We start from the raw sequence: 20,800 nt of genomic DNA on the forward strand, positions 1-20,800 counted from the left end.
TGCAGCGGGCGCTGTTATTCCACCTATCCTACTACACCAGTATAAATGAGATTTTTCTGCACGATTGCCTACTCCTGTAGCTAAGGCTGAGATTCACCTTACTGACTAGAGTGCACACACTATACATATGATTACTTTTCACTATGTAGAAAATGCTACTGCTTCACACTTCAAAATTTGGAAAAAGGAAGATGTTAAGAAAAGGAAGAGGCTGGATAATATGTACACTCGCACGGAGCACACGTCTCTAGGTGAACCACTTCAGATAAAACGCAGCATTTGACTTAGGTTCTAACAGCAGGGAAAGAAAACAGAAGCACTAAATGCCATTTCCCAGATTTTGGATGGGGAGGTATTAATATTCTCCTCCAATATACCTCCATCTCAAATTTTCTTTAGCTGGAAGAATCCCACTAATATTTTCTCCAGTGGCTTATGAATATCATGAGTGTTCTGCCTTTATTTTCATGCAGCCAGTAAGTAAACTTATTTGCCCACAGGTAAATGTTCTTATGTGCCCACAGAAGGCCCAAGCCAGGACCTTCTGAATGCATAATCTGAAGAAACTCTTTCCAAACCCATTCTTGAAAACTGTATTAAAGAGCACAAGCACTACAATGCAAAATTATCATAATACAGAAAATGTCAGAATTACAGTTGCCAGGCAACTTAAAATAACCTCCTGCCCTTTTGCATACACGTTCTAACGCAGGCTGCCATGTCGAGATCCAATACTATTTATTTTCCAGCAGAACTCTGTTGCAGTGAATGAACAGGGGCTGTGTAGGAAAGCGGGCTGAAGTCTGCAGGCTGCCCATGCTCACTCACATTGCAGAAGCTGGAAGGTGCAGACAGGGAACTGCAGGAAGAGAAAGAAGGATCTTACAGATAAATCAGCAGAATGATACCTACAGAACAGGGCTGTACCTGTACAGGAAAGCACATGAAATGGTGGGCAAGTCACACCAACATAATTTTTCCAGGTGGTCACTCCCTGTGTGTTCCCAGTTTTCTCCAGGTTCTGTCTGAAGCACCTGGGATTTGCTTTGCAGAAGGACTGATGTCTATCAGAGTGGTGGGTATTCAATCAGAAATGTACACTGGCTTTACTGCCACAGTTCAGCACTCTGGGATCTCAGGATTAGGGTTTTTCAAACTGGGCAGCAGAATTGGTGGAAATCCTTGCATTTATATTCTCTGCCCTCAGATTGTATCCTTGGAATGGATATGGGAATTATAATACCATCATAACTGATGATAACTATTTATTTATGAGATTTTTATGGCAGTAATAGGGCTTGCATAGGAGCCTCCAAAATAATAAATACTATTAAAATAAACCATGAAGAAATTTGTAATTTTGTATTCAAGGCAGGCTGAAAACTAATGTTAAATAAATAGAGAATGAACGAAGAAGACAAATTACTTCGCAGCACCCTTTCAACAAGCCCCTTATTATTCTGGGCAGCGAATGAAACAGAGACAGTGTGGGAGAGAAAACAAACACACAACCAGAGCCAAGCAAAGGGCATAGAAGAAAGGAGGGGGGAGAGAAGCCGTGCTGAAGCAGGGAATGATGCCAAATGGAGAAGGCAGTGAGACAACAACGGGAGAGCCCTGGTGACAACTCCCTGCCTGAAGGAGAAAGCCCTGTCCTCCGAAGGGAGGGAGGGAGGGAGGATTGTTGGACACTGCTGTCACTTCTTAGAATGGGAAATCATGAGCCAGGCTGATCCAGAGCACAGCCAGCATTTAAAGTCATGTGCAAGTTCCCAGTCAACAGCAAATTTCTCCTACCATTTGCATGTTAAAGTGCTTACAATACTCAGCCCTCTGACCTGGCGCTTGGTTTGCTGCCCAGAGAGAAAGGTATGAGTCGAAATCCCTCCTGGGAGCCACAAGAGCTTGCGGAGAAGTCTGCATGTTGTCATGCAAACAGGGGAGCAAGAAACACACCAGAAGGGGCAGGAGGAATGAGGTTGTGTTGCAGGCTTGGACCACATCACACCTCTCACAACCCTTTCCAAAAATCCTCTTCCAAAAAGCAATGACTGAGAAAAGAATCATCCAGTGCTCTTTGAAATAAAGTACTGCCTGTGCAGAGCAAAAGTTGATGGTTTAGAATAAAAAGATTAGCTAAACGCAGTTTTCTTACCAGGTAGCTTCTGCATGAGGATCATGACAAGCCAACATACCTCAGACAACCCCAGCACCACTGGGATGTGGCTGCACCATCCAACCCTCCAAGTCCCTCCAGCTAAGCTCTCCTCCAGCAGCTCTGGGGAACAGTCTCCTTCACAGGTGAGCAAGTCTTTTTGATCTCCAAGCTCTGTGCCTGGAAAAACAAGCCTCTCCCTGCCCCCAAGAGAGAAGCTTCAAGGCCTTGAAACTGATTGGTTTGTCCACCGTCTTTAAAATCCTTGCTCTCTGTTGAGGGTATTGTCTTTCTTCTGCTTCTTCTGCTCTAGCATCCCCTAAGCTTGACTAAGCGTGTTTGCAGAGGAAAGTGTTATGACCCAAAATGGCTTGGTCACACATCAAATCCATACCATGATGATATTTCAGTGCTGTCAACTGTCATGTAGCATTTGGCATGCTTAAACCTGTAAGTATTTCTGTTCTGCAAACTTAATGCTTGCTTAATATGATTTTAAAAAAACAAAACAGACATTTAAAGATGGTTTCTTTATCCTTTCACTTATATCTTGCGTTAAGTTTACCCCAAGAGTTTAGATTCAATGCAAATGCAGGTGTCTCTCATCCAGCAGCCCGCACTTCTTCGGCTGACAGTTTAATGATAGTCACTTGTCTACTCTTCCCTCAGTATAAGTGGACAAGCTGCCTTTCTCTTCTGGTTTTGCTTCCTAGAAAACAAAGGCTGAGATAGTTTGCCTCATCTGCTCTGAGCTCAACTAAGCAACAAGGTTTTATTCATATCCTTCCTCTGAGAAGAGTGATTGTTAGAACATCATTCATCAGTACAGAGTTCAGACAACGGGTGGGATCTACCTCACCACACTTCAGGTCCCTAGAGCTCAGCTAATAATGCTTGCTTTCCTTTGGAGTCCATGGAATCAGATTCTTTGAGGGAATAGTCCAAGGCAGACACCTAAACTGAGCCAGGTTTACCACTCCCTCAAACAGCCGGGGTTTCTCCACATGCTCTCCAGTGAGCTCTGGGTGACCAGCTGGATGCAGTCATGGCTCATTGCTCAAACTCCAATGGTGGCAACCTAAACACCACAGGACAGCAATGGCAATGAAAAAAAGCACGTTCTACTAGTCACAGAAGTTGACTTGATTCAATCAGTACCTTTTTAGTGGAAAGGGCCAGTAAGAAGAGAAACAATACAGGAAGATACTGTTGCCAATGTCTGCACCTTCAGCAAGAGAGAAGACATGAATCAACAGCTCTTTTCCATGCCCTTACAGCAGTTGGTACCACAAAAGCCAATTCTGTCAAGTGTTATGTTTGTTCTCATGTATAATCAAGATATTTCCAGGCAGGAACAGGTTCCAGTCTAATTAAGTTTGATCACACTTCAGCTTTTACCCAGACAGTCGCACTCTACAGCCGTCTCTGAGCATCATGGTGATATTTACTCGGAAACGCGAGCGCTCCATTTCCATAAAAGCAGGCAGTTTAAAATTAGCTACAAATAACTCAAAATGACTGCTTAGAGCAGAAATGTAATTTTCTGAATGCGGTTATTTGTTCTGAACATGATGCACTGCACTCATCATCTGTCGTGCCTCATTACTTCAGACCAGATAAATCGGGCCAGCGTAACGGGATATGGTAGAGACTCTCCTCAATGATGAGTTCTTTTAAGATGCTGCCTTCCAGGCTGAAGTCTTAAAAAAAACCCCCAAAACCCATTATCAAACTCATTTTCTCAAGTTTTGTGGCATATTTAGAGGTTAAATGGAATGAACACTTTTTAATAGTTTCTAAAGCACAGCTCCACTTTTGAGAGTGATTCAACAAAAATGGAATCAATTGCCTGAAAAGTTTATTGCCTGTAAGCATTGAAGTATCTCTTCAGAGGTTTAAAGAAATAGATATTATAGCAGCTTTGAATGTTCAAAGAAGGTTCAGAAGCTGTCAGAGAATTCATTCTAATTCCAGTAGTAATTTGTGAGTATCTTGTTTGGTTAGGCCACCACAAACTAAATATAGAGCAAATACGTCCCTGATTTGCATTGGTGGAGCTTAGCCACCTTGCAACACAAGGAAACTTTCTTTCCATCTTGTATCTGGCTATCTAACTCTGCCTAATACAGCTTGGGAACTCAAATACAATGACATAATCTTCACTAGGTGTCCATTGGCACAATTTATTACAAGTAAATCACTACGAATGTGATGAAGTGTACAAGGAGGACTAAAACTTAGCACGGTGGTCCTTTAGTTGCGCAGGGTCGGGGCAAAAAGAACTAGAAATTTACTTCTGTGCTTAAAACAAGAGGCTTTTTACCCTCCTTGCAACTTAAAAGGAAAAAAATCCTGAAAAAGTGGCATAGTTTGTATGTTACTTTTAAAAGTGGGACTACATTTCAAGCATTTATTAACCAAATTAAGCATATGCAATTTAAATTATGCTTTTCTTGTCTTAATAACATATTAATGAATATACATCAGTGAGTTGAACTAAAAATATACGGAAGATTTGCATGTCTGATTAGCTTTGTGGAGTTTTGCAAATGTCAGTTTGAAAGGAGGACAGAAAAAAACCCCTTGTGTCAAGGTCTACACAAAATTACAGCTTAGAGAGGTTTCTTAATCAAAGGGTGTTTTGTATCTTTTGTAAGCTAGAATCTCTTTCTAAATGTGAGGACTTGCTCTTGGAATTATGTTCAAAGTAGTCAGTTCCTCAACTTTTAAAGCAGTAAATAGGACAGTGATGTCTTAACCAAAAGCACTGCCTGTGATCTCCTCCCAACCATCTCCTTTCAGAGAAAAGCAGGGAAACTTATTCTTCAACACACTGCCTCAAGTGAGTATATTCAAAACAAGCAAAAAGAAAAAAGAATGGAACAGAGGCACACAAGGCAACAGGAAAAAAGCTATTTTGACAATGAAATTGTTGACAGCAATCAACTTATTCTAGCTATTGAATGAAAAACCCCCAAAACCCACACAACCCCGAAATCCAAACAATAAACCAGTTTCATTGTTAAAGCTGTGACTAAGTCAGGACGTGCTTGCTCTTAGCTCTACTCCTTCCTGTTTCCAGACTTCCAGGATCACTCCAGGCAACTCGGCCAAATCTAAGGTTCAGCTTGCCATATTTCCCACCTAACTGGAGAAAGTAACCAGTCAAGTAATAAGACAAGTATTTCAATCATGTTTCTCATTAATGATGTAATGAATTTATGTAGCTGAGACATTTTCTAGAAACAAAGAATACTAACACTGTTAAAATATCAAGATTCCTCTGTTCTTGCAATCTTAGCAGGCTTCCACCTCCAGATACCATTTTAAATCATTTCCAAATCAGATACCTTTTCCACACTTCTCCAGATTAAGTTTACAATATCAAACTCAACCAAAAGCCGTGTCTCTCATTTTCTATTCCTCCTCCATTCTTTGAGGAAAAGCTGGCACTTCAGAGGGGTCATCCTTAGTGTTCAAGGAAAGCTGCTTTACTTCTCATGTTCAAAAGACCACTAGCTCAGGCTTAAAATGAGTGATCCTTTGAACATGTATGTTTAAATGAGCACTTTTTTGGCCGAGTTCTCAATTTCTTTTGCTCAGTTTTTCCCCTATCCCATCCCTTCAACAAACGGGTCCAGACTAAAAATAATTTTTGGGGAAAAAAAAATCATGAGGAGGGAGCAACAACAAAAAATCCATTTGGACTCACTCAGCCACTTTGAACTGTGTAAACGTGTAACTACCAGAGTAGTGCAATGGTGAGAACAAGTAACAAAGGTCTGGAACTCTGTAAGTCCACCTCACTACAAGAAAAAGACCTGTAACTTGAAACTACCATCTAAGATCCACATGTGACTTTTCCATGGCAGTTCTATTTACTGCCTTCCTTTTAGCCTATGTTTTTCACAAGATGAAGCAAAGGCCAGTGTACTGAGGTGCACGCGTAAGGCAGATCTATTTAATACGGAGGAAAGTAAACCTGCAAATGGAGATGAAATGTTTGAGCTTCTTCAGTGTGAACTTCCACTAGTCATCTGCTGAAAACCTGACCTACATGGCATGGAGGTTGATATCTTCTAAAAGAGCCTTGTTTCTTACAATTTTAATTCACTCCCTTAGGAAGGGGCATAAGCCTCACCCAGAATTTCTTTGCTGGCATCTAGAAGTCCCTAGGTACCACTGCTAGTAGTATAAAGTGATAGCAACAAGAGCATCTGCAGCAGTAATGAAAGCTTGCTTTTATACAAACACAGAAATAGTATTCCAAGAATCTCACATGATGATTGACTACATTTCCATGTAGGGAGCTCATAATATCCTAGCAGTAACGCTCAGGTACTGACTGCCAAGGACAGCTTTGTACACCAGCAAATTCCAGCTGCTACCAGTGAAATCCCTCAGTTAGAGATTTTGTAAATGGAATTATAAGAAGAAAAGGAAGGAAAAAGGGTGGTGTTTTGGGGTTGGGGTTTTTTTTAATTTTAAACTAGGATGAGACACATGAGTAGAAGCACTAGAAGGACAGAAAGCCACAGCTTGCTAGAAATTAGAAGTATGTCCTCAATAAAAAGATTACACTGAGAACTGCCTACGAATTGCATTCTCCTGTTGCCCATGCCTTCTGCTGCCTAATGTATTAATAGAACTATTCACCATGTGGGAATTCAAGTCGTGAAGAAAGGTGAAAAAACAAAGCTGCTGGCAGATAACATACAAGCTACTCAAAAGAAATGACACAGGTTCACTCTTCCCTCAGAAAACTAATTCATGCAGAGAAACACGCAAGTTTAATGGTACAGTTTGCAGCAATTTTGCCTTGTTACTGTGGACTGTGTTGGGGTTTTTTGCGAAATCGATTCTTGCACAGCCAAAACTAGAGTCCAGCTTTATGAAAAGTGTATGTGTGTGTGTGCGTGTGTGTGTATATATATATATATATATATATAAAAAGACAGAGTAAAGAGAATCCAAAAGATTAAGCAGCACGGAAAAGTGTAAGTTACAAGCACTTCTCCCCAGTGACCTGCCAGCTTTCCAATTTTCTATCCTCTGATACCTTCTCCTGCAGTAGCTCTTTCTAAGTAAAATAGATTAAGAACCTGTTCTTATTTACACCCGTGAACACTAATATTTTGGGATCTCAAAAGAGACTGTGACAAACCTGGAAGGATCTCCAAAATGTTTGTCAGCAGCAATGTGGCATAGTGTCAAAAGAGGGGGCAGGCTGGCCAACTGGCAAAACAACTTTAAACGTGTTTGGCCAGGCTAGGCCTGTATAAACAAGATGCTTTGTCAACCAATGTGGTGGGCACTTATGTTCACAACAACTCCTTTTTCTCCCCGAGTTTTTTAGAACAAATTACTTGGTAATGTTGACATCCAAGTCCTCCAAAGTACACAAGTGGCCAGCAACACTGGAGGTAAGACGCAAAGAGAGCAGTTGCTTTGATTTGCTGTATACAGGCTTTCCAGCAAAAACGTGCCCCTTTTTAGAATATTTTATTTGAGAATCTCACAAAACTTTTGACTTCTGTTAAAAAGAATCCGTCCGAGATTGTAATTTTTAGTTATTCAACGATGTCCCACTTTCTTGAAGGCCTCTCGGCAACCGTAGTTCACAAAATATATTTATCCGAAGAGGAATTAATTCAGAAAAGAGAACATATTCACTTTCACACCCAAACTGCACACTGGTGGTTTTACAAAAGGTGGGCAGTTCGGAAAAGAATTCACTAACTCCTACTGATCCCAGCAGGCCTTGCATCAGCAAATGCTCCCTCTGGGTCCTCAACAATTGGCAACACAGCAGAAAAAAGACCCACTCTTTGCATTCAAAGTTGCTTTTAAATAAACCAGGAATCGACCATGTTGGCCAAGCATGGTCCCCTCTACCTCTTGCCCCAGGCTTGGCATTAGTAAAATGAGAAATACTGGTATGTTTAATCCACCTTTCCCATTTCAGCTTTCTTCATCTCACGTTCTGCAAATCTCGAAAGACCTTCCACTTCATACATTAAACTCTGTCTATCCAAGCCTTGCACTACATTTCACCTCAATTAAAGCCTGGTTTTACAGCAGCAAGGTTGAATCTCTAGCTGCTTGGTAGACGTGGGAAGTGCAGAGCTGCTCCTCTACCCTCTGGCAGTAACCCAGGCCAGGCCACATGATCTGAAGAAGGCAGAAGCCCTGACTAGGCTAGTTTAAGAGCAAGGACATGCAGCCAAATGGTGCCATCTGCATGTGGAATTTTGTGCAAATGCAATGCTTTTATTTGCATATTTGCAGTCAGTTTCTATACAATTCCAAGTCCATGGTGATAGGGGAATGCACTGACAGTGGAGTCATTGTGACTATTTACACCACAGCAGTAGTGTGAGCGTCACATTGAAACTGCTCTGCCACCCTGCCTCAAACTGAGCAATTCCTTTGGTGATGGGGGGTGTGCAATTTAGCATCTCTGAATTACTCAGTTAATGCAAAGCGATGAGAAACCACAAGAAACTCATAACCATCCTCTAAGCTCATTAGTGACACAGAATAACTTTCTTGTTAGACAACAGAGCCAGAGCTGTGGAGGCTTTTGAAGCTCATCAGCCATCTTTGCATCCAGCCTCTCCAATGTGTTCTCTTTAAATGCTGTCAGCCTTTTTTTTTGCTCCCCCCACTGGTGTCACAGCTCCCAAACAAATGCTCTCCCTCTCCTGAAACCAAACTCCGATTTCCTGACCCAGAAGTTCACGCATTCAGACAGAACTAAAGCACAAAGTACAAAAGCAACAGAAACATGCTCTTAGCTCAATCTTCCACGTGAGGTTCAGTGAATAGAGAAGGAACTGAAATGCACTCAGCGACTGAATTAAACAAGGAATATGAAGCCATCTATTCCACCTGAAAGCTTGTGGGCTAAATGCTCAGGTCTGCCGTGGCAAAGACCCTGCCTGTACATCTGACCGCAGCAACTTTATCCAGCTTGAGTCTTGAAAATCTAAAAGCATGCACAACCACAAGCTTCCAGAGTAACCTACCCCAGCAGTAATGGCAAAGAAAAGGTTAGAAAATTATATAAATGCTTTTAGTAGGAGAGCCAGGATGAGGATCGAGGCTTGTTACCTATGGGTTGGTTCCAAAAGCATACCAACCACTTCTGGGGGCAACAGAGCTGATAGAAAACCAGGGCAAGGACTTCCAGAAAAGCCATGAGCAGACAGGCATAAGGATGATAAGACCAATAAAGAACAAGTCCTTCTGACTGTAAATGTGTAGCGCCAGTTCCAGAAAAAGGTGTAGCTGAGTGATAAAATGCATTTGCTGGAAACAATTTTCAACAGACAGGTCTGTTGAACCCAGCCGCCCCTGTCCCAGCCTCATCGTAATGTGTACTCAAAGGCTGCAAGACATGGCTCGGAAGGGTGTTTCATCAAAGCTAAGCAACATTTTACTGCTCTGTAAGAATGGCAGATGTTAGACTGCAAAACATTTGTCGATCATATGGGACACATAACAGATGGCAAGTTCCCTGCCATGATATAGACCTCAATATATTTTCTGAGAAGGTAAAAAATTACAAGGGTCCAGGGCTGAATCTGAATTTAGGCAGATGAAAGGCAGCAAATATGCATCATTACATCTATCTTCATACAGCTCTCCTTCAGTTCATCCATAATACCCTGAGCTCAGCTACAATCAGAAAAATATCTGTCTCACTTAAATTACTCTATTAAACTACTTCAGCAAATCCAGTTCCAGAGTAAAAACAGTTAACAATGAATGTTTGTGTGTGCATGCACCTGCACACCCCTATGTGTGCATACATGGCACAAATAAATAAACAAGGATGTAAACTATTAGTACCACTAACCCCAGGATATCCTTACTTCATGTAGGATGGATGGATGAGGTCCTAATGAAAAAATATTGTCATATATATTCAAAGGAAAAGTGACAATCCAAGAAAACAGTTATTTGATATCTCAGTTTAATGCTCTTATCTCCATAACATATAACACTTAAAAATCCCAACAGCCACAAACAACAAAATTCTCCTCTTGTTCCCCAAATCTCACTTTTCTTTCAGGAAAAGGTGACAAAAATTGAACTGTCAAAGCAAAGGACTACAGAGGGTGCCATGCAGGGGATTAAGAAAATAACTGAGTTAAGTCAGTCAGCTGTGTTCCAGTTTTCTCTGTGCTGAGTGACCCTCTGCCCTCTGGTTTTTATTTGCTTTTGCACTGTACTGCCTTATGTAACTGTTCCCTCCAGCTCATAAATTTCCAAGGTGAACAAAAAGCTCAAGTGATGACATTCGGCTTGGCCACAAAGGTGATTTTTTTCCACTAACTTCTACTTAACGGGTTTTATATTTTTAATCACTTAAAAGTACTAATCCTGTTGCAGTTCAGTTGATCAATTCCGCTTCTAAATGCCCGTGTTTTTCCATTTTTGACCGGAACAACATTTCTGAAAATGTTAATAACTACAAAGATTAAAGTGGATTAAGGCTGGAAAAGAGAAACAGTTTAGTGGTTGTTTTTCCTCCCCCTTCTCAGGCCAGGCTGCCCTTATTTTGATTCGGGTACCTAGAACTGCTATTCATCTCCCAGAGCATCACTTTGCTCATACCGATATTGTACAAAAGGCAATACGTCTTTTCAGAATAGATCCTACATAAAAAAGACAGGAAGTCCATTATCTGAAGTTATTTTAAGAGATAGCTCTGGAGCAGCCTGACCTACAGTCACCCAGAGTCAAAAGCAAGTGCAGCCATAATCCTTCCATTCTATAGCATGAGTTTTTACTCATGATGATTTCTTGATCTGACTTTTCTCTATTGGTGAAAGCTACTGCTGGAGATAGCAGCCAAGAGACCTGTGCTTACAGAAATGTGACAAAGACCAAGAGATGCTCAGCAGCAGTCAATCTGTAATGCTAACAAGGTAATGAGATTTATAGAAGCTAAATAATAATAATATTCTTTTACTACTTTACTGTGAAATCATGTTCTATTTTAGTATTTGTCTATGTGTGTGAATTCAACTTTGCATTTGTTTATAGCACAGCTGATACAAATTTCACCTAGATTTGTGTAGAATATATGTAATTAGTAAGTCAGAAACTTAATTTTCTTTAAGATCTACTTCACTCCTTCCCAGAACACTAGAAGAATAAAATCTTCATAGTCATACAAACTGAAAGTTGATGAAATTTCAGAAAACCCCTCCCATCCATAATCCTGATGCAATTTCTGCAGGCCTTTTGGGAAGAATCCTGCAGCAGAATCCCAGACTTGAAGTTAAATTAGGGCAGAAAAACCTCTTTGCTCATATAACATGCTTAACATCCCACAAAACTCCAATAAAAGTGCTATTACATAGATTAACAGTATTTTAAACAATGAAAAGAAATGCATGTGGAAATACCCATTCTGTAAATAAGTTTAAGCATAAAAGCCAAGAGCAAATACTCAGCTAATCTATAACATTTGACCAGTCTCAGATACTAAATTGGAAAATAAATATACTGCTGCAAGAAAGTAAAACTTAATGGCAAATCAGCTCACAATACTAGTGGGAAGAACACAGCCCCATGAGAGGGACACATCTCATAAGCAAAATAACATGACAACATCCATAAACCAAATTTAAATATCTTAATGCCAAACCACAGTGCAAAACCAATGCATCTATTTTCTATTAATGACAAGGTCAGACATAAATCTGTGACAGAAATCTGCAGGTAACCTAACATTGTGCAGCAGTGACTGCTCACCATACGAGCCAGGGTTGGTGCAGCAGGGCAGGAAGGGCACGAGAAGGGCGACTGCAGCTCTTGCCACTGTCCCTTGCAGCAGGTTCGCATCCAGTTGAAATTTCATGCCAAAAGAGCTTTACAGCAATACTCAGAGAGGAAGAACAAAGACATAAAGAAAGGGGCATGGAGCTATAGGTGTTTTAAGAGAAAGCCAGCAAGGTATAGAGATGCAGGAGGATAAAACCACTGCGCCAAAGATGGGCTGTTGACAGGAAAAGAATGAACTGGCAGTGATAAGTGGTGAATATCGTGAACAGATGAAGGCAAATGCAGGCTAAAGTGCAACTGCTTTGGGAATTTATTTTTAGCCATATTGTTAAAGAAAATGGGCTTTCAAAGCCAAGTCCTTCATGGTTAGTGTGTTCATCTGCCTTTAACCAAGATGTAACCAGCATAAAGGAAACTTCAAATGTCACTGTAAATCTTTACTGAAGAAGCTGACTTCGAGATGCAAGTCATACATCCTGAACCAAACTTTCCGAAGTTTGGAGCACCAGTATTTCTGAATGTTTCTCATCAGAAGTGTTTTTAAGAGCACTAAGAAGAAATGCCAAGGCTAGTAAGAAGTAATGCATGCAAGTAGTAATGGATTCTCAAACGCAGAAACATCTCTCTTCCATCAGAAAATGTTTGTGAAATGTAACAAAGTCCATGTAAACTTGGTCTAGTGGCATTTATGAACCAGTCACTTCAAATTCCCCATTTCTAGGCATATCAGGTCTATACACATAGAGTCTTTCCATCATGAAAGAATTGCCTGATTAAAATTCAGAGATGGCAAGCAGAAAGCAAGGTCATTTATTGAAGATGAAGGAGCAGACACTCCACCAAACTGTCTTGCCTTCTGCTGGGCAGACATCTAAATCCAGCCCAGAGACACAGAGAAGAATCAGAGCGACTTTAAATTCTGGAAAGGTACATTTTCTACAGAGTATTTCTTTGCTTCTGTTGAAACATGAAATATTAACATCAATTCATTACACATCAATGCATTTGTATACTCCCCTGTTATCAAGTGTCCAAATGAAAACAATCTGTTCTAAATAATTTACTCCTGAATCATCAGCCAGCTTTCTTCTGCAAATCCAGATCTTCACTATTCGCCAAATCACACCTATGACTGACAACCTTTTAGCAAAGACATTCTCTTCGTTAAGTTTCAGAAAGTTACCAGCATATGTGTATGTGATGTGCTACAAAACTTGATATTTAGAACTGATATAAATGTATTAACAATAAAGTAAAAATACATATAGAGGCTATAAAACGTGATGGTTTTAAGTTTATTGACTGGATCCAGTGTGCAAGAACAACTTGTTCAACCTCCAGTAGTAGTCTCTTTCCAGGAGGTCTCCAAACACATGTGGGAAGAGGCTGAGGGCTCGATGAACTGTTCTGGCAACCTGCTTGCTGTCATTTCAGTCCTGGGGTTCCCAAAACTCAGCTCATCACAGGAGTGTGCAGCCTGATGTGGACTGCCTCAACCAAAAGCTTTTAAGCAGAGAACCTATTTAATCCAAAGCTAAAGACCATGTGAAACCACAGCTCCTTAAAGTAAATGCCAATTTTGACTCAAGTGGTGACAATGCTAATTAGTCTGTGATTATTTCCGGAAGCACCAGTCTAATACCCTCAGTCGCACCAAGTATCAGACACTTGCTGACAGCTCACTACTGTCCTCAGCAGTGGAGGCAAAAGTTATGCCTGGTGGCAGTTCAAAAAAAGCACATTCACACAACTGCTTCCCTCTGAAATACGAAGCTGCATTGCTACAATAACTCATTTCCTTTAGTTGTGGGACCCTCTGGTAAAAGGAATGACAGTGTCTCTGAAATGTGTATTCTTCCTTCAAGTTCACATCCCCTTTCTCATGCTGCACAGAGTGGAAGAAATACAAATGTACTTGCTCATTGATGTTACCGCAATAATCCGTTACTGGCGAAAAAGCAATTTCAAAACAAGAGTCATGAGCTACATAATTCCCTTATGAAATACAACAGTGGTTCTGAGTTAAGGTTTTGTATTTTATCTTAAATGAACATGGGTATTTTTGCCATTTGCTCACTGATGTACTAATTCAATGGTACTCCTGTAACCTTTTTTTTCTTAACTTTTTCCATTTGTTACTAATAGAATATAATTGTTTCCAATCTCAAGAGGAGAAATCTCCACTTTTTTGACACTAGGAAAGAAAAACCTAAACCCACACACCATTATTGCATTGGTCACTGCAGAGATACTCAAGTGGAAGGCAGAGGGTCAGCACTTAGGAAGGATAAGCTTTCAAAGACTGAGGGGAAAAGTGGATAAACACAGTAACTTCAACAATATCTACTGACTTTGTAGAATCCCAATTTACTTGTACATTCATTCTGGCCATGGTACAACCACACAGTTTCAATTAAATCATTCAGTCAGCATAGGTGTATCCCAGGCATGTATGTGTATACACACACACATACATATTTTAGGTATACATAATCCAGGTACTCGTCTGCTAGAAGATACTAAAATATTATAAAATCCAAGGCAACTTGCTAAATGTTAACTGTTAACATCAAAACCCCCAAAGCAGCTCATGGTATGATTTGCAGTAGCCGCTGCTAAGAAATGAGGTTTTAAGATGCACAAACACATTGCAGAGAAAAAGAGATTACAAACTGAAACACATTTCCTGTCAGAAAAAGACAGAAAGATTGAAGACGGGAAGCCGTGCCTTCAGTTATACATTCATATGAATGCCAAAGATTAAAAAGAAATGCAGTGTTTAGCACTGATAGAGCTATATCTTTTTCTCAGGCCAGATTGCCTGAGACCAGATTGTATAGTGTGTGACTGGTAATAAAGATGTAACACGAAAATAGGTGTTATGTAAAATAAAGGAGTCTTTCCCCTCATTTGTCCTAAAGTGTAAGGGATGCTTGATCATCATAATCTGTGAACTTCATCCTTTTTCAGCTTCTACTTTGCAAATATCATCTAATTTTAGTATTTGGTTAGAAAAATAAAACAAACAAACAAAGACTAATGGACTTTGCAGTGCATGGATGTCCTGGTGTCTATACCACAACAATGGAATACAAATATAATTACTGGTATGGTTGATTTTATGTTTTATTTCTGCATCCTCAGATTTTTGAAGATTAATGTGAAGAGAGCTTTATATCTCTATATTTTTATACCTCCATACATATATGGAGATATAAAAACAACACAAATATCATTCACCAGCCAGAATGTATCTTTGTATCCGAAGACGGACCACAAGTTCAAGTACATTAAAGGCCTGGTAGTGAAAAATACACTGACTTAATTTGGATGTAGAGAATTCAGCAATAGGTAAAATGTCTCAGTACATACACAGCTAAATCAGGTTTATGTATTTTGCAACAGAAAGCTTACCTGCCCAATTTTTCCCAGTTCCATTTCAACTATTGCAACAGGAGTGTTTATCTGATCAATGTGTCTTGACTGTGACTTCAGATCCACTCTCCAGTTCATGTTTTTCAGGACATTATCCCAACGGCTCTGATTGATCAGGCTCTCATGGATCTTCATTCGGTGGTTCTTCCAAAATTTTGCAATGACTGCAGCTTGGTCTGATGTGATGCCACCTTGTTTTTTGGTTTGGGCAGTGAGAAAAGCCTCCAGCTGATTCAAATCCATGTCTGCTGAAGCAATAGACTGTACAGAAAATAAGAGTAGTAAAAGGGAAAAGCTGGCTCAAAAATACTCTTTAACAGTCTAACAAAAGGTCACATCTTTAGGGTTTTACAAATATTGGATTTTAAAAGGGTAGTGCAAACAGATCTGGGTTATGGAAACCTGACAACTTTCATTAAAACTCAGTTTGTAAGTGCCTACTACTCATCCCAGATTCCTGTCCCCAGAGAGATGGAGGGTCATGGAGTGGCAACAGTGATGAGGAAACTAGGACCACCTTTGGGAATGCAGTACCGGTACAGGAAGCTTCTCACTGTCTGCTTGGCCCTCTCCCCCAGTATGCCCTAGGCATACCCAATTGGTCCCTACTGGGAACACTGAATCAGGCACAATACTGCTATTCTGATGGTCTACTAAACAGAAAAGGTGGGGCAAACATGGCATGTCCCTGGCCAAGGCTGAAACAAGTGAGGAGACATCCCAACTCCTTGCATCGTCCACAGCTTCATCTGCCACCTCCACACCACAGACAAGGAAGCAAAACTGGTAAATGCTGCACCAGTAAAGCAGGGTCTGCAGCACTGGCCACTGCAATGTGATGGCTGCAGCAACAAGAATGTGAGTCCTCCAAGGTTGAGTGTCTGTGTGCATGGAGCAATCCTTAAAAACACAACTGCAGCTTTTTCCAAAGGGTCAGTAGACTCTCTTGGGCTAAATTTATGTTTTCCAAGGGAGTGTAAGGGGTCATTTATTCCTCCTCCCTGCATAACAACAGTAATTATTCTTGCAAAATGCTTTTTTTAATAGATACCCAGTTTTTCCACCTTGTAGGAGTATCAGCTTTTTGTAAAGCTGATACTCCTACAGCCTTAAATTTGCATTGCCTATCTGGCAGCGGTTGCTAAATATGGCTGTGAAGGGAAGGGAAGACAGGAGGTGGAGAGAGGAAACTGTGGCAAAGTTTCCTCATTGTAGTTTCAAGCAGACAATTTTGCTTCATTCTCACACAAAATGGATGCATCTTATCCTAAATGAACATGACAGCTCCAAGCAGGTGCCAATCTGGAGCACAGCAAGGTGAATTGCAGCCAACGCTGCAATCTTTGGGATTTGCCTTAATTTAATTTTCCTTGACATGGCATTCCTACTGCTGTACTCCACGCACTCAGAGAAATAACGATCTCGCTCTTGTTAACCAAGCGGGTGACACTGTGTGGCTTTTGGCTGGACGCACACTGCTTCACGTTGCTTGTCTGCAAAACTGGTTATCACTTAGCTGAAAACCAAGAGGTTAGTGCTCTCTAAGCTTGCCAAGGGTGTGAGACCTGCTGCTTCATTGGTGATGAACTGTCAGTGGGATGAGCTACCGGCAGGCTTTGCCACCTTCCTCTATACCAGACAGATGTCAAAGTATGGGATCTTAGTCACATCAGGAATGGCCTGAAATAAAATGGCAGGTAGAAAAAAAAAACCCCAAACACAAGAACTAGCCCAAAACAAATTGCTTATGTATCATGCAAATGACAGAGAACAGCAGCAGGTTTGCTGTTTGGAAGGGAGTAAAGCCAACACCGCGACGTGTTCAACCTTCAGGAGATACACCACCACATCCTCCCTACTTAGAGGGTTTTTTTTGCTTGTTTCCAAGAAACGAGCAAACCAGAAACACCACCACACCCCCAAAAAACCCCAACAAACAACTGATTTACAAGTTTTTTAAACAGCATTTAATCATCCAGTGTATAAGATCTTTCCCCTGGAGCTTTTGTAGTGTTTAGTTTTAAGAGGGACGTGCTGCCTTCCCTCGCTCTCACGATGGATTAGCTGCCATCTGTTACGTGATCAAGAAAAGAAGTGGCAATCCACACTAGAAGGTAACCACTCAGCTGTAACAGGGTTCCAGCTTAATAGCAGCATCTGCCTATTTATTACAACATTTGAGATGTCTAGTGTACCACTGTAATTTCTATAGGGCATTCACACTATCTATTTATATTGCTTGCTTTTATCATGAAGATATTTAACTTCAGAGGAAATTATCCTGTAATACCTAGTTATGCTGTAAGTTAAAAAAGCACTTTTCATTTTCAAAAGCTGTTTAGACTCACAGTCCTTTCCTACATCCACCTCTAACATGAACAGGACTGTCTATTATGGCAGTGTGGAACATTTTCTGGTTTAATATTTTCATATCATTACATCTATGTGGGGATCTGTTTGAGTGTTGTGTGACACCAACTATCACTTATGCACACCTTTTGTGTTGGTTTATGTGAATGAGGGGGCAATAGAGCTGCAGACCCAAGTACCTTATGTAAGCCCTGTCAAGACTTAGATCAAGCTGAGATGCAGACTTTCTTCTCAGTTCAGCTGTGCAGAAAATTGCCTTCTGTTTTACTCCTGTGCAGAAACTGAGATAATAAACTGCATCCTCTGCACTGAATGAAGCAAAGGTGTCACAGAGAAACATCTGATCTTCGTGAGTGCAGATTCACTGGATCAAATAACCAGGCAACCCTTTTCTAGGCTTGATTTTATAACGTTCAAGTATTTCACATTTGTAATTCTTCGGATTATTTTTAACCTCACCCCTTCACAACAACTCTTTTTGCAAGATGCAGCAAGATTTCTGGCAGTGCTTTGCTAAGATGATAAAACATGAACACACATGCACACACACACAGTTCCGTACTGCGCCTTGACACATGATGTTAGTCTGTCTCTGAAGTGTATCTGAAAGAGGAAGCTTATGACCAATCTTGCAGTTTTAAGCAGAAGAAAGACAAAATAGCATTACTAGGGCTTATACAGGAGGGTTAAACTTGCTTGTTTGGCAAAGATCATCAACAGATTGATGATTAGTTAAGATCCGGTGTGAGCTACATTTAAAAACTCCGTATGTTCGTGTATCATAAGCATGCTGATACAGTTTGCTACCAAAATACTATTCTGTAACACAGAGGAATGAAACTGTGTATCATAATTAGCAATCATTTATCTCGCTTACTCTCACAAGTGCACATGTACACACAGCATGGATTGCTTAATCTGTACATGTACACAGCTAAGAAATCAGAAGGTAACAAACCATACTGTATTTTGGTGGAATATTTGTCAGGTAATGCAGGCTTTAAATAATATACCAATAGAGTCCATCATTCAGACTGGAATCTCCCTCAGCTTGGACATACAACTAGTCCTTTTAAAAAATATATACAGATTTTAACTGGACGTGGGCACAGTCAACGAGTACAACTGCAGTATATCTGTGTGAAGATATTACTGAAGATACATTTACTTTGAAATTCCTCAACAAAACCCACCAGCTATAAAAACTGTCAAAACATGTAAGAACAGCAACTCATTTTAATGTTATGTTTCATCTTAACTTGGAAACATTTCTCTGTGGACAGGAAACCTGATAAAAGTTACAAATAAGAGAACAATTGAGGTCTTTGCTGATCTTCCATCTCCTCTATTTTACGAGTAATTCATTCTTTAGCCAAGTGTAGTTCCATTCCATTGCTCATATGAATGGACACAGTTAAATTCTGGACTTTTTTTAAGGTTTAGGAAATATTTAAATTTAATGTGGGGGAAAAAAACCCACAACATTTCCAGTGATATTCTGAACAGCATTACAAGCAGTTCTGTCCATTACCTTTAACAATGCTCATTTATTACACAGAAATTCAAATTACAGTGAACACAATTTACTGATATATCTAAGGATTAAAGTTAAAACATGAGTGGTTCTTCTGTGCTTATGACTAAAGACAAATAAAATATATCTGATTATAGGTCTCCCTCTCATGCTTTTAAACCCTAGCATTTTGGAGGTGCATTTACCACCACCAGGACAATGACCAGCTCTTGTCCACAACAGTGATAAAGATGGTTTCACTGCTGGAATAAACACCACAGGCATGTTTCAGCATCACAACTGGAAGCTTCTCATGATTTAAAGGTGTGGAAACTTGTTTCATCCATCAGCTCCTACAGCTGAATCACTGTGAGCATTGGTTCAAGAGAGAGAAATTTTATTAATGCCAGTGACTTAGTCCAGACAGACCTTAAAGTGCAGGATCCACTCCTGTACCTTGACCGACCTATACTGTCAGTGACACAAATCATTAAATTATAAAGACTTTATATTCTGAGCTAAGTGCGTGTGCATGGAGATCCTGCCTTAGTTGTTTCCCACTTCATCTCTTTAATGGTCCTCAATAAACATACTTTTGCAATATGTTATCACGGTTCCCTTATTCACAGACTGTCCCATCTCTACGCAGTTCTACAGCACATCAAGAAGCGCTGTGTTAAAAGTATGACACCGAGGAAAAAAAGGTTATGTAGGACCTAATTCCAGTTCTTACTGGAAATCACAAATGATTTACTATTTCAACATAAGAATCTTCAACTAACAAAAAGCACAAGTTTTCTAGGAGTGTATAGAATCATAGCTGTTCTACACCAGTAATTTAATTTACATTACTATGACTATTCAATCAAATGACTAAGCAAAAAAAGCCTATTTTCAAAACTAGAGTCTTTCAGAGAATATTATTAATATCTAATGGATATTAAAAATTTCCTCACATTATCTATTCTGAGATTTTAAATTTTCTTTTTTTTCCCCCCCTAGGAAGCACAGCTTATGGACAGTATGTCATACTACAAGCATGCAAACCCTACCCTCAGCAACTGGCTCCACCTTTCTTTCCAGAGGCTAAGCAGATGCTTTTCACAAGAAGCAGTTTTGGCCATACTGACTTCTCTTTTGTGTTCATCTTCAACACATACCCACTGTGTCTTCAAATATAATTCAGACAATAAAAATATGACTTCAAATACGTTAATGGAACAGTATTTGATAATCTAGAGAGTTTTGTATTAGCTTAATTAGATCCATTAGACAGGTACCATGGTACACAGAACAGGAAAACAGACTTATATTCATTATCTCTTCTCAGAAACAAAGCCTGACAAGCTTACTAGTGAGAAACAACAACTGGTAAAACCCACTGGGGAAAAAGAGAATGCACTTCACCTCCAGAAAGAAAACATTACTTGTCAACCACTATGGAAGAGCTCCAAGAGTTGGCCTTGCCAGCATGTGCAGGCATTTTCTCCAGCTGACCCTCAAAATTGCAGGCTGCTGCCAGCCTGTAG

General features: G+C 40.1%; 1 protein-coding gene across 1 annotated transcript in view; it reads right to left on the minus strand.

The window, feature by feature from the left end:
- The window catches only part of COMMD1 (copper metabolism (Murr1) domain containing 1), a gene marked incomplete at its 5' end in the record, with an annotated part of 53,652 nt that extends 38,003 nt beyond the window's left edge, over positions 1–15,649 (minus strand). The window contains one exon of the mRNA XM_010012230.1: positions 15,368–15,649. Coding sequence (XP_010010532.1) covers positions 15,368–15,649 — 282 coding nt within the window. The remainder of the gene's footprint in view (positions 1–15,367) is intronic.
- Positions 15,650–20,800: the final 5,151 nt, after the last annotated feature.

The sequence above is a fragment of the Nestor notabilis genome, unplaced genomic scaffold, assembly GCF_000696875.1.
Source record: "Nestor notabilis isolate BGI_N333 unplaced genomic scaffold, ASM69687v1 scaffold19083, whole genome shotgun sequence".
In the NCBI taxonomy this organism is placed as follows: domain Eukaryota; kingdom Metazoa; phylum Chordata; class Aves; order Psittaciformes; family Psittacidae; genus Nestor; species Nestor notabilis.